The 14,241-nt window shown below is 47.9% G+C and overlaps 1 protein-coding gene across 10 annotated transcripts in view; it reads left to right on the forward strand.

Moving 5' to 3' along the window:
- The window catches only part of LOC608697 (2-hydroxyacyl-CoA lyase 1), a 118,514-nt gene extending 105,003 nt beyond the window's left edge, over nucleotides 1-13,511 (forward strand). For 6 of the 10 annotated variants that reach the window (XM_038570783.1, XM_038570787.1, XM_038570784.1 and 3 more), the window contains 5 exons: nucleotides 756-895; nucleotides 1,944-2,063; nucleotides 2,489-2,609; nucleotides 4,106-4,208; nucleotides 5,830-5,953. In XM_038570783.1, coding sequence (XP_038426711.1) covers nucleotides 756-895; nucleotides 1,944-2,063; nucleotides 2,489-2,609; nucleotides 4,106-4,208; nucleotides 5,830-5,938 — 593 coding nt within the window. In that variant the 3' untranslated portion in view covers nucleotides 5,939-5,953. Of the gene's footprint in view, nucleotides 1-755; nucleotides 896-1,943; nucleotides 2,064-2,488; nucleotides 2,610-4,105; nucleotides 4,209-5,829; nucleotides 5,954-6,085 lie in introns of those variants that run through there. The other 4 variants (XM_038570782.1, XM_038570790.1, XM_038570791.1 and 1 more) reach the window with 2 other exon arrangements.
- The last annotated feature ends 730 nt before the right edge of the window (nucleotides 13,512-14,241 follow it).

The raw sequence follows: 14,241 nt of genomic DNA on the forward strand, positions 1-14,241 counted from the left end.
AATGAGTAGATGGAGCATTTTCAAACATTCCATTTTCTTCCAGAAGAAATAAAAGAAACCCACCTTCAGAAATTCCTTTATAAAGATCTTATATATAAAAGGAAAATAAAATGAATAAAAAAATAATAAAGGTTATCGGTCAGCAATGTGTTTATCAGCAAGACGTCTCTGTTAATCATAGTCTAAACAAAAAGGGGATTTTCTTATATAAGGAAGTATAGAGGTGGACAGTGGCTGGCTTTGGTTCAGCATCTAAGGGTCACTGTTAGGGTCCCATGTCCTAAGAGGCCCTGGTCTTTCCTACATGTTGGCTTCTCTTCTCATACCTATTACTTCATGGTTGCAGTGTGGCTGCTGCAGCACCGGACATCTTCTCTGTCTTCTAGATAGGAAGGAGGAAGCCATGTCTCTTACCAGCAATGTTTTTCCTGAATCAGGATAGACTTTCCCAGATGCCTACCCTTCTCCCACTGCAGACCTTGCATGCAAGGTAGTCTGGGAGGTAGAATGCCTATCTGTTTCTAAGTATAGAGAAAGGGAAGAGAGAGAGGGTTGGGGAAGGTGCTGCGACACCCAGCATAGTTAAGGGGCCCACAGAAAACACCTCCTCCACATGTTGGAACAAGAGTCCCTTTGAACCTCTCCCCCTAAAATACCGTGGACTTTGACCTTCTTTCTGTTGTGAAGGTTGCTCATGTCTCCCTTGAGCTATTTGGTTTTCCCTTTCTTCACTCAAGCAATCTGTTGCTTCCTAGGACAACTTGTGATGGGACCCAAAGGGGACAGAGGATTTCCCGGGCCTCCAGGAAGCTGTCTTTGTGGAACCCCTACGAATGTGAATAACCCTTCTTACAGGGAATCCATGTTTGGGGCCAGTTCCCCACACGTTCCTGTGGTAAGGCTCCTAGGAGCACTCGGGGCTGGTTATCCATCAGGACCTCTCACCTGATCCTCTCAGAGCTTTGTAAAAGCCGTTTAATAAAACTGATTTCCCCATTCTACTTGGTACACATTATAGGAGATTGGAAAATTAAAAGTAGGAAACCAAACTGTCCATTTGGTTGCAGGTACACTTTGGAGTATTTTCTTTGTCTTTAAGAACAAAAAATTATTTAAAAAGTCAAGTAAATACAAAAGTGGAACAAATAGTGTAATAAACTTCTATGTACCCTTCACCCAAATTCAATATTTATCCACTCCTGGCTAATCCTGTTTCCTCTTTATACCCACTCACTACTGCCCACCCTCCCTTGGATTATTTCCCAGTAACCCTGGACATCAATTCATCATTAAATGCACGCAAAATCAGCCATCCAACATGCGGCGGTGCTGTGATTTATTTAACCAGTGCCGTACTGTCGGATATTTACAGGGCTCTCCCAAGCTTTTCACTAATGTAAATAAAACCATAATGAACACCTCTGGCTATAACAGTTTTGTCAAGAATCATTTCCAGATGTTGAATTACTTGATTAGATGATATCACCTCTTTAAGTCTTAGGAACATTTTAAACGTTTAAAAGAAATTTTTTTAAGAGTTTATTTATTCATGAGAGACACAGAGATAGGCAGAGACATAGGCAGAGGGAGAAGCAGGCTCCCCGCGGGGAGCCTGATGCAGGACTCCATCTCAGGACGCCAGGATCACAACCTGAGCTGAAGGCAGACGCTCAACTGCTGAGCCATCCAGGTGCCCCCTTAAATGTTTAAAAATTTGAACTCACGCTTCATCTTAATGCAAACTCAGTAGGAAGTGGATGAGAAGATGTGGGAATCAAGGCCTTCCTCCCTACTTCAGGAGGGATGACAGAGTGTAATTAAGCAGACCCGTCCTGCCGCTGTCAACCAGCCGAGGGATAGAGCTTCTGCTTCCTCCTCCAGCTTTTCCCCTGTTCCCTATAGAAGTGTTTTTCTAGGATCCTCATCAGTATGTTCTCTGGCAGATTTTTGTAGTCAACAATCAGGAGGAGCTTGAGAGACTGAACACCCAAAACGCCATTGCCTTCCGCAAAGACCAGAGATCTCTGTACTTCAAGGACAGCCTTGGCTGGCTCCCAATCCAGGTACCCTGAGGCTGGCACTCATGACATACCCCACCCTGGAAAAGGACATAGCATTAGAGGAAAGAGGGGCCAACAATTGGGCCTGGCACAGAGCCTTTCTGCAATCTGTTCCCATGGAAGGACTGAGCGTCCTCCGCTGCTTTGCTTCTGAGCAGTTCTCTGTGCCCCTGCTCCCCAGATGGAACCTCCTCTTTGAGCCAGGGTTCCAGATGGTCTTCCTATCCCATATTGCCAGGCTGCCATCTTGATCTAGGCCAGCTTTCCTGTCAGCGGCAGAGCCCTGGGCAGCAGGAGAGGAGTGTCTTTCCCCTGCCAGAAGGTAGCCCCCACAGACCCAGAGCCTCTAGCCCCAGTGTCAATGACCTGCCCTCCCTGCAGCTGCCCACATGCCATCCCTAGTAATTGTCATGTGTTTCTTTGGCCAGGTAACCCCTTTCTACCCTGTGGACTACACTGCAGACCACCGTGGCTCCTGTGGGGACGGGGTCCTGCAGCCCGGGGAGGAGTGTGATGATGGGAACAACAATGTGGATGACGACTGCATCAGTGAGTGGGGCCCAGCCAGGAGGGCCTGAAGCTCAAACTGCCATGGGGGGGGTGGGGAGGCTTAGGGCAAGCCCCTGGACGATTGGAGCCAGAGGGGCACACCTGGGCTGCTGTGGGGACAGCCCTCCCATTCAGGCCACATGTTGACTTCAACTCCCCAAGCAGGTCAGTGGGGATTGGTGTCAAGGATCTTGCTCCCAGAAAAGCCACCTGTCCCTCCCTTTTCCTGAATCCTAGTCTTGCCAAAACCCACATTCCAGTCCACATTCTTTATCAAAAGATAAAAGGTGATGCAGAGTGAAAGACAAAAGGGAGAAGCCAAGAATTTGATTCAGGACTTTGTTACCAGATAAAGCCCTAGTGGCAAAGCCCTCTTTAGGGGAAGCTGCCTTCAGGCTGATGGGAGGCGGCAGGATGGACAGGCAGGAAGCACAGCACTGGAGGGTTTGCTTTTCTTCTTTCAGTCATGCAGCAAAAGCAGGAGGTGAGGAAGAAGGCAGGGGATTTAGAGTCAAACAGAACAGAGTTTGAATGCTCAGAGAGGGGGCTACTCAGTGAGCTGGGAGATGGAAGGCAATTCACAGCTCCGGGTCTCACTTTCCTCAACCAAAAAATGGGTACGACAGTACTAACTGCTCAGGTCTTCAGAGATTCTGTGAGCTGATGTGCGCTGGATGTCAGGGTATCATAAGGGATCAACATCCCTTCACTGAATTATTTTCAAGCCCCTGCTGTGAGGAGCCAGGCCCCGGCTAGAGCTGGGGATGTGTAAATGGAAAGTCTCATTCCTTGCTCAAGGGAAGGCTGATGGCACAGCATAGTGAGGAAGTTATGCACTGAGATGGATGCAGGGACAGAGAAGCAGCTGGCTCCCTCTCAGGGTATTTCCATCCCGCTTTCTGGGATGGTGATCACTGGCATGCCAGCTTTGCCTGGAGTCCCTTCTGTCCCTGGTACAAACACCGTCAAATAGGAGATCACACAGCAGGAAGGAACTGAGGGGGTCTCAAAGCCCTGTAAAATGAGGGTGGGGCTCACACTCCAACACCCTTCCCTTGTGTGAGAACAAGAGACCCCATTGAAGATCATCTGGCTCCCCAGGGACTTGGGGTCACCCACCCTGGAAGTTCTCTGTACACAGACAAGAGCCACCTCGGCCATCACATGTGCCCAGTGCTCAGTCACCAGAATCTCACTTTGCAGGAACCCACAGTGTATCCTGTGAAGAGGAGATGGTATCTGTGCCCAAGGCTTAAGATAGGGATATTGAGGCTCAGAGAGCCCAAGTGGGCTGAAGCCTGGGTCTCTTTATTCTCTGGTGTGGGGTTTGGGGTTCTGAGGGGCAGTCCCTGGATACATCTGAAGCTTTATGGAAGTCCATTCAAGAGGGTGTGTGCTCTGGGTGGATCCTTCAGGCCACACAGCCCTTACAGGCTGAAGGAAGTTTGTCCCACTCTGAGTCCCCTCTCAGGACTATACTTCCTTGTGTCCCTCAGGCTGTCACCGGGCCTACTGTGGAGATGGCCACCAGCACAAGGGCGTGGAGGACTGTGATGGCTCTGACTTCGGCTACCTGACGTGCGAGACCTATCTCCCTGGGTAGGGATCACCTCACATGCTATTATGACACCCCTGCCTCCCTCTCTGACTGCCTCCTCTTTTTTCCTTCCCAGATACTTTCTTAGTGCTCCTTATGTTCCTGTACTTTCTAAACACTGAGGTATGGTGATAGATAACACAACACATGGTCCCTGCCCACCTAGGGGAGACAGGCCATAAACACATAATCACCATGTGCCCTCCCAGAGTGCCTGAGTGCCCCTGAGGCCAAGCTGAGACAGACAAGGACCAGCTTTGTCCTGAGCCCCTGGAGATGAGCAGTCTCTATATTTAGCTGTTGCCCCTGGCTGAGCAGCTCCCATCCCCAGTGGCTACCATGACATTAGTCTTCTGGAAAGTGGGTCTGGAGGAAGTCCAGTGGAGGGTGGAGGGCATTTCCAAGAATCCAAGCATCTGTATAACCAGAATTCCCTGGAACAGCTACTAACCCCTGGGCCCGTGGGTGCAATTGAGATCACACCAGCATTAATATTTAATTTTGCTGGTTCGTGGCCCCTCCAGGAAAACCCCAGGAACCCCAGGAATTTAGTATCCTCTTCAAGGATCCCTCTGGTTATATCTGGGACTCTCCAGTGGGTGTTCGTGTTGCTCAGTATTCTAGTGTCTCAATCTCCACGTTGATGTCTCCCAAGCCAGCTGAAGGGCCACTGGGCCTGTGAAGTGCAAAACAGCACCAAATTCCCCTTAATCTTCACCAAACTAGAGTTGTATAACATTGTAGGAGAAATGGGAAGGCTGTTCCTCCCCCCAGGTCTTGCTTCTCCCTTGGCTCCAGAGTGGATCGCTGGCCCCTCACACCTCCTAAGTCTCTCAGAGTCCTGTCTTCCAAAGCATTCCCTTCCAGCCCTGTTCCTGGGACCTAGGCCCTCAGCAGGGCTGGCAAATAGACACCAAGCCTGCCGTTCTGTTGCCTCATGTCTGCTCTCTTTTACCAGGAGGTATCCACAATGCCCACCCCCCAAACACATCAAACCACGCTGGGAGAACTACAAACCTGTAGTCATCCCACAACAAGCACTGTAGGCTTAACCAGCACCCCATTGTATCTGTGTGACTTTATGTACTACCCTGTCTCCAACGTACGGAGGATTCCTAACAGACACCCACCAGAGAGTTGGCAGGTCTGAGCTGATTGGTTGATGGCTTCATGGAGACAACTCAGTATAGACATTTGGACATGGGAGTACAGGATTGCATAGAGCCCAGGGCTTTCCCACTGGCTCACTGTGGTTACTTATCTCTAGAAGCCTTAGGGGACACTTATAAATATGGGTATAATGGATGGCACATTGTCTCAGGATTAGCACTTGGGCTTACAAAGTATAAATTGCTAAAATGGTGGCCCTCTGCCACATGTTGCTACTTAAAATTAATTAAAATTAAACAAAATTGAAAATCCAATGATTCAGTCACACCAGATTTTAAGAACTCAATAGCCACATATGGCTAGTGGCTGCCATATTGGACTGCCATAGAACATTTGTATCACTACATTATGATCTGATGGACAGCACTGGAAGGAAATCTTTCAGGTCTTAGGAAGGGAGTAATTCTCTAAGATTCTGTGTTAAGAACAAGGTTGCCAACTCTTTCCACCCAGATCCCTCCATTGGGTTCAAGGGGAAAAGCCCCAGAGGCCTGGACTCAACTGCTCCAAGCCTTTCACCCCAAATGAGAATGAGAACAGTCTCTATGGAACCCTCAGGTAAGGTAGCAGCAGTGGCTGGTGTCTGATGAGGTTTGGCCAAAAAGTCACCAAAGGTGGCCTTTTAGAACATGGCTTGGTCATGAGGGCTGGGCAGGAGCTCTCTTGCCCACCATCCCATGTGCACCCTGACTCCTATCTGCCCCCTCAGGTCATATGGAGACCTGCAGTGCACCCCGTACTGCTACATCGACTCCACGTCCTGCCGCTACTTCACATGAGGAGGAGGTGGGCTGCATCCTATATATTTGGCAACAGCTTCTCCACTGTCATCAAATTGACTTTGCGCCATCCTGGTCCAGTTTCTACCACCTTCATATGACAAAAACAAGGACAAACTCCTGCTGTTAAGACATGCTTTTGACTCAGTCGACTGGAAGAATTTAGGACTACTGCATCCTGTCTTAATCCAAAGTCCCGGAGAACCTTCCATGTGCCCAGCCTGGGAACTGTTCCCCCTTGCTACCATCTGGCCAAATAGCCAACCTTCAGTGCCCTTTCTCTTCTGGAATGTTACTGACTCAGACCATTGACTTGGCTTAGAACTGTTAGCCCCACTAAGACCTGCAGGGTTTTTTGAATATGTTCTCATCACACTTGGGGCATCTGGTGTACAGGCCTCTCTGTTCCTCTGACCTCCAGAAATGTGGGCATTCTCACCCAGGGCAGCCGGCCATCAGATCTCCCCAGGCTTGTGAAACACAAAGCAGGGAAGTGGGCCTGTTCTCTTGGAGTGGCTCCCAGCTCTGGACCTACTGAGGAACCCCTCAACTGTCTACAGCCCAGCATAGCCTCATATGGATGCAGTTTCCCCAAGAAGAGACCCAACTGTGAAAAAGTCCTGTGAAACGGTGCTCTGCCCCTGGAGAAGGTGGAGGCCCAGCTGGGGTGCTCAGCATGTGAACAATAGCAAAGCAGTGACCTTCTGCTTCTCAGTGTTCCCCAAAGGGGTAGCTCTTGTGGTTTCACCATCCTCAGCACCATCTCATGGCTCTCTGAGCTTTAACCTCTGTCTTATGAATGCCCGTTATGTCCATTTCTTGTTCAGGGGGTTCACTACCAGAGGGAAACTACTGAAGTCTACACCTGGGTAGGCTTTTGGTGTTCTCAGTCCTTAGGAAAATGTCCCCATGTGAGGCCCTATGACTGAGTACTTGCTCCAGGCAGAGGCCATTTCTGTCCTGGGCTCCAGCTCTAGGCTGCCTGCTGCTTCCTGCGCACATCCTATGACCTTCCCTTGGTGTCTCCGTAGTGCATAGCCTTGCCCTCATGTCTGTGTCCCTGAGCCCCCCATGTTTCTGCAGGGTCATTAGTTTGGCCTTTGAGCTGCCTTGTAACACGATCTTTCCTGAGTGGGGCTTAGCTTTGTTTTGGAAGTATGTCTCCCCCAAACCCAAATGGCAGACCTCAAATGGAATTTGCCTATTGCTACCAGAGAGGGATACTTTTGGGCTTTTGTACAAAGCTATCTAATGTGCCTGAGTCCTGGGGACTCAGTAGACAGGAGCTTCTGGCCCAGCGGGCCATCACTAATGATCTGTAGTAGATGGGATCATCCCAAGGGTGATGCCTTTAGAGGTGGGGCACGCTGGTCAGCCTGGTTCCCTCAGCCTCTTCTGCACACCGTGGGGTGACACCTTCATGCTGGGATCTCCAGATGGGAAATCAAGAAATACAAGCAGTTTGTTTCCCCACTGTGGCTCTCTCTTCCCTGGGGGTTTTGGGCCAGTGTCCCAGCATTACCGTTTGGAATGAGGGGTCTGAATTTACTGTCTCCCAGGCTTTGCAGAGGGTTCTAGAACATGGAGCAGTACTACCTCCTCAGGGACAAGGGAGGAAACTGATATTGAGAGATTTAGAGGGACTTACCTAAGGCTACAAAGCCTGGTCTTGCCAACCCAGTCCCACTCCAGCCTTATTTTAGGACCATGTTTAGAACAAGATGGAGCTCCAGCACTGCCCTTGGTTCGACCTGCCACGAAAGACCCTGTCCTGGGTCCCTTGTCTTGAAGGGCACCAATCTGGCCTTCCCCTGGCTATGTCCCTCCCCACGGGGCAGGGAGTCTATGAGGCCAAGGTGACGTGCCCACTGAAGCTTGTGCACCCCTCTCCCAGACTATGATCCAGGTACCCAGGAGACCACAGTTCCTATCCAAGTGGTCCTCCTACACACATCTGTCATCCTGACCTGTACGCACCTATAAGCATGAGGGGTGGCCAGGGACAAGCTGTGTTTAGGGGTTGTAGATGGGGCTTGGATATGCAGGCTGGGGTTCCCACAGAGATAGGCATGAAGCCTCTCTCACTTGGACGGGGCCTTGCTCTCCTTGTGCCACCACAGAACTTTGAGGCATCTAAATATTCCAAATGCAAACCCAGCCTTCCAGGTCTTACAAAAAGTGTGACTGTCAAGTAAGCAGACAGGACATATTTAGGAATAGTTTGATTCTAACATGAAATACTAGACATATGGTACGTGAACCTCCACCTGTGCTCTTGTAACCAGATCTCACAATTATCATCAGACAGGTGAGGGCCTGTCTCTGACTATTGCAAGGGGTTTCTGAAAGGCTCTGAAAATGAAAGGATTCAAAGCCACATGTTTGAAGTATATATGTAATAATAGCAATCCCCCCCCCCCCGTGGCATTTGTGATTTTTAAAAATTCAATTAATAACATAGATTATTTATTTCAGAGGTAGAAGTCAGTGATTCATCAGGTGCCTAGAACACCCAGTGCTCCTTCCATCACGTGCTGCCCTCAGGCCTCCCCTGAAATGCTGTGGTCCAGGGAGCAGGTCCTGGTCCAGGAACAGGGACACCTGTAAGCAGGCCAGGTGGCCATGGGAGAGGTAACCAAGTGTCTCTTGAGAGCACTGGCTGTTTCTGTGGGGAGCTGAGGTGCCACAGAGGGAGGGCAGAGCCCTCAACTGGGAGTCCTGACATCTGGGCTCATACTTGGTTTGTCACTTCTCACAGACTCCATCTCCTTACCTAGAAGAAACTGTACACAAGGGCCGAATTTTCTTTCAGCTCTAACAGCTTGTGGGTGGGGACTCTCCTCCAGCAGTGACAGGACATGCCTAGGAGTGGAGATAGATATCCTCAGCTTCTCCTGAGACTGTCACATAGAGTGGCTGAGAATATCAGGGTCTTTAGAGCTGCAGCAGAGTCACCAAAAAAGGCTATGTCAGTTTAGATACTTTTGTTGGTAGGTAGCAGAAAATCCAACTTAAATATAATATAAACTACAGGGTGGAATTTATTGGCTTATATAACTTAAAAAATTCCAGCAGTTGAGTGGAGATCAGACATGGTTCAAGCAAGGCTTCCACTCCATTTCTCTGCCCGGACTCTCTTCTCCGTTACTTGCATATCTCCTGTTAGTTTGATCCTTGGGTGTCACAAGCGGACTATTGCAATTTCAGACTTACATCTGACCCTATAATATCCAGAGGAAGAGATAACATCTATTCCAGTGGCTCTCAAGAAAGTTTTTTTCCAGAAGCCCCCCAAAAGTCTTACCTTGAGCCTCATTGCCTATTTGGGGTCACATGCCCATTCCTGAACCAATTCTTGTCAGAATGCCGCCCACTAATTGGATTACAGCTGGGTTCCTGAACCCACAGAGGCAAAAGGTGTAAGATTACTCCTTGTTCACTCCCTAGGGATTCTCCAGAAGCACATCAGCTGTGTAAGGAAGGCTTGGCTATTGGCCAATATAGTGGGGAGCAGGTATGAGGTGAATGGGTGCTGGGTACACACAGTGTCTATCACCGTGGCAGTCTCTGGTTTTGCTTTTCCTTTTGGCAGGAATAGGTGCTGAACCACTTGGGGAAAACCTCTGGAAAGATACCTCACAACTAGACAGCTCTTGGCTGATTCTGATAGAGCTCCTTGAAAGAAGTTGACTCTCCTAGGGAGCCAAAGGTTATCAAAGAGGTGGTGTAGTTTGCTTTTGTGAAAAAAGGAGAGGATAGGATTTACGTATTTGGGTTTGGAGCCTGTCACTAACTCCCTATTTAATTTTCCTGCATAATTTGCTTAACTTTTCTGTTTTTCTCATCTTTATACTGGGTTATTTCAGGGCGTGTTGGCATTTTAGTGATGATACGGTTAAAATTTCTGACACCTAGAAACTCTTTACAGAGGGTTGGGTTTTATCTGTGTCATTATTATTTAAGGACTTAGGCCGAATCACTCACCTCTTTGGGACCTGGGGGTTCTTTCTTCCCCCTTTGAGGCTGGTTACATGGGTTCACTTTTGACAGCAGTTTGGACCACAGTCTTTATTACAGCCTTTACTATAAAACAGTGAAAAAGAGCAGGGGTTCTCAAACTCTGCAGCACATTAGCCTGTTTGACAAATACCACCAGGGATGAACCAACACAAATTTTGTAGACCAACAAAATCAGGTTCACTGTCGTGTAGTAAGAAGACCAAACACCAGAGGAATAATGGAACAGCTCATCAAACCAAGAAAAAGATTATGACAGACTTGGGGAGGGGTGCAGTGTAGGCAGAACATGAAAGCAGCATTGTGGGAACAGGCTCAAAGCAAAACAGGGGTCAAGGTCAAGCCTGGACTGGGAAGTGGACCCAGGTCCCGATTCCTTGGAGAACTGCAAAGTTAAGAAAAGCAGGGACTGTCATGCTGGAAAATCCCTATCAGAATTTTTGAATCTAGGGTAGAAACTGAAACTGCTTCTCTGTGTCAGTGACTCATGCAGCGCAGGTCTTCCAGGCAAGGGTGGAAAGTTTCATTGTTAATGATAGGATTGCAAACTGCAAAGTTTTGACAGCCCAAGATTTTAGTCACAAAGGTTGACATGATTTTTGTTCAGGTGGCAGGAGTATAAAGCAAAGCTGAGGCTGTCACTGAAAAGAAAGCAGGAGTCATTCAAAGAGTGATTATGATACTGTAGAGCTGACCTTGAGAGAAAGATTGCTTCCTGTTAACTTTGCAGCATTATCAGTGCCTGCCCTGACAGTCTGATGAATGACATGGTACAGGGCTGACTTTACCTCTCTCAGCCTGGACTAGTTTTTTTACCCTTTCACCAGTAACAGAGGCCCAAGCTCTGCTCAGCTGATCCCCAATGACCCACACTATGGCGAGGCTTCTCTAGGCCAGCCCCCAGGCTCCTAACATAACCAGGGAAGCGTGGGGATGGGGTTTGGCTCCAGAAGTCTTTATCCACCTTCAAAGCCATTTGAGTGACAAACTTGTGAGCAAAGTAAGGTCTTTAGAGGAACCGTGTTCTCAACCTTGGTAACTAGTACTTAGGAAGCAGTGCTTGGGAAGATGGTAGGACAAATTTTCTAAGCATCATGGGACATACACCGATCATCCATCACTTTAATATGGGCCTGGAGGACACATAGGTCAAATTGCTTAAGAATCTCCAAACCTCAATTCATAGGCCAACCATGCTCCATTCACTGCTTTACTTGAGTTGTCCCGCACTCCCCTTCCCTCCCCTATAGTGGAGTGAACCAATTTCAGTGAAACTCAGATCTTGCATTAGTATGGTAACAGTGAGCTCATAGATCAAGGATCTTGGCAATTCATCAAGGAGACGGTTACACTTCAATAACCTACAGTCACCACCCATGGACCCAGAGGCTCCAAGAGTGTGGTTTCCATCCTCATTTGTTGCAAATGACACAAGAGTAAAGGATTGAGGACTCCCCACCTCACATAATTGGGGTGGGGGGGCAGGCAGACAGAAAGGGGGAATAGGAAGAGAACTCACACTGCCTTTATCAGAGGGCCTTCCTCTCTGGGGATTCACCTAAGTTCTTTTCAGCTCCAGACAGCTGACTTTTGGAGTCAGACAACGCTACAAGAAACAAGAAACCAACTCACTATAGGAAGAAATGGGCTATTTCCCCAGCCCTTGTTTGCCTTTGCCCCACTACCTTTGCAGAAAGAAAAAGGGGCCCATGGAAAATGCCAAGATGTTAGTACCTCAAGAGAATTTGTGATTATTTTGGTTTTGCCATCCTTCCACCCCCTCGATACCTCTAGATTTGGGGTTTTGATGTTCCAACTCATAAGGAGTATCACATCCCACTGCATGTGTCACTCCAGGTTACTCTCAATCCAACTCCTACCTAGGATGGCAAAATGAAGGCAGTCATTCACAGTAGTGGGTCATCATTTGAGGCTCATCATGGGAGACTATCTTCTTGGGGCACAAGTTTAAAGCTTTAGAGTTTATGAGGATGACCTGAAGGGCTTGTCAAAACATTACTGGGACCCACTTTCGAGTTTCCAATTCAGCATGTCTGGGGTGGAACTTGGTAATTTCTATTTCTAACAAGGTCCCAGGGGATGCTGATGGTGCTGTGGACCAGGGACCACATTTTAAGAGCCACTACTTCTGGGGAAATGTCTCATCTGAGAACAACGGTAGTAGCCCAAATACACTGGGGGACAGGAGGACTTTGGGTAAGTGGGGTTTTTTTTTAATACTCTTCCATTAAGGAAGTAGGGTCTTTGTCCTTTCCTTTTGAATCTAGGTGGGCTTTTGATTGCACGGACCAATAGAATGCTGTGGATGTGATGCTGGGTGACTTCCCAGGCTAGATCATCTACAGCCAAGCAGCTTCTTGGGACACTCATCCTAGGGGAGAGCAGCCATCATGAAAGAAGCCCAAATACCTTGAGACTGCCATGTTGGGTTCTGGTTGACGGATCCAAATGAACTTGCTTCCAGCCATCCCCACCATGGTGCCAGAGATGTAAGTGAAACTAGTTCAGACTCTCCAGTCCTGCTTGTCTGCCACCTAAGTTAACATTGAGTGACCTCAGGGGAAGCCCCAAGGAGAATCGCCCAGCCAAGCTCTATCCTAAATCCTAACCAACACTTCCATGAGATAAAATGGTTGTTGTTTAAGCCACGAAGTTTTAGGGTAGTTTGTTACTTAGCAATAGATAACAGTGCTTTAGGTTAGAAAGGTTAGAAAGGAAGCAAACCACTCTGGACAGGGCAAAGCGCCAAGTCCAGAGGAGCTGCTGGCTTGCGTTTGGTGCCCTCTGCAGGATCCATGAATATAAGTTGGCCTTAACTCCTACATGGACTTTTATTTATCTGGCTAGGAGAAAAGCCAGGCAAGAGAGGGGACTTAAGTCATTGTATGGCCCAGTGTTCTCAACCATGATGGGGATGTGGAGTATATACAGGTTGTAGAATGACTGCAACAACCACCCTAATTCTCACACCTCCCTGTATCCACACCTTTCTAACATACTTTGCTACTCCTCCCATCAGCTGGTGAAATGCAATGTATTTGCCCAACCCCTTGATTCTGAACTTGATCTTGTGACTTGCTTTTGGCCAGTGACATGTTAGCAGTTGTGACAGAGGTAGTGGTGTTTCGTCTCTCACTCTAGCACCTTTGCCTTTGCCATGACAATATGCCTATGCTAGGCTGGCCAAGGCCATCCTCGATCAGCTGAATCCGTCAAGACATATGGAGCCCAGTCAAGACCAGGCTGTCCAGGAACACCCAGTCTAAATCACCAATCCAGACTTGTAAGCAAAATAAATGTTTATTTTAAGCCACTGAACCCTGGGATGCTTTGTTACATATCATTGTAGCGGCAATACTTAAATGAGGATCAAACTCCCTTAACTGATGAAGGTACACTGCAGTGTCCCCAGAGTCCTCATTCAAATCTAACTCCTATATCCCCCTGAAGAAATGGGAGCCAATTACAGAATAAGCAGCAGAGGACTCCTAGCCTAGTTCTCTTAATGTGTAATTGTAGTCAGTCCAGATCTATGGAGCACCCATTAGGAGAAAGATAGCAGAGAATTAAAAAGGGAATATGGTCACTGCCCACCTAGAAGTTTATAAACTATCTGGAGCCAAGACCTCAAGACTGATGTAGGCATGTGGAATGGGAGCAGGGAGCAGGGTCACTTCCAGCCAGTGAGTGTACATGTGTGTATATATATATGAGTGGCATGGCACCATAGGTGGAAGGAGTCTGGTGAGCTAAAAGACTAGGCTATGAGGATATGTCTAGGGATTCAGTTTAACCCCTCTATGGTTTTCAGATTCAAAGCTAAGCTGGCTTTCCAGACCAAGTAATGGCCTCAGATGCCATGTGGCTCACTAAAGACCACCTTCAGTTTTGAACTTCACACCTTTTAAAACTGGGGTGTTTATCCCAATGATCATAAACACCAAATTAAAAAGGAATCCATTTAAATAAGCTTAAGCATAAAGGATTCTTAATAGAACCCTACATTTTTCATTGATCTCTAGGTAACAAAAGAAAATCCACCAAGACA

This window comes from Canis lupus, chromosome 23 (assembly GCF_011100685.1).
Source record: "Canis lupus familiaris isolate Mischka breed German Shepherd chromosome 23, alternate assembly UU_Cfam_GSD_1.0, whole genome shotgun sequence".
In the NCBI taxonomy this organism is placed as follows: domain Eukaryota; kingdom Metazoa; phylum Chordata; class Mammalia; order Carnivora; family Canidae; genus Canis; species Canis lupus.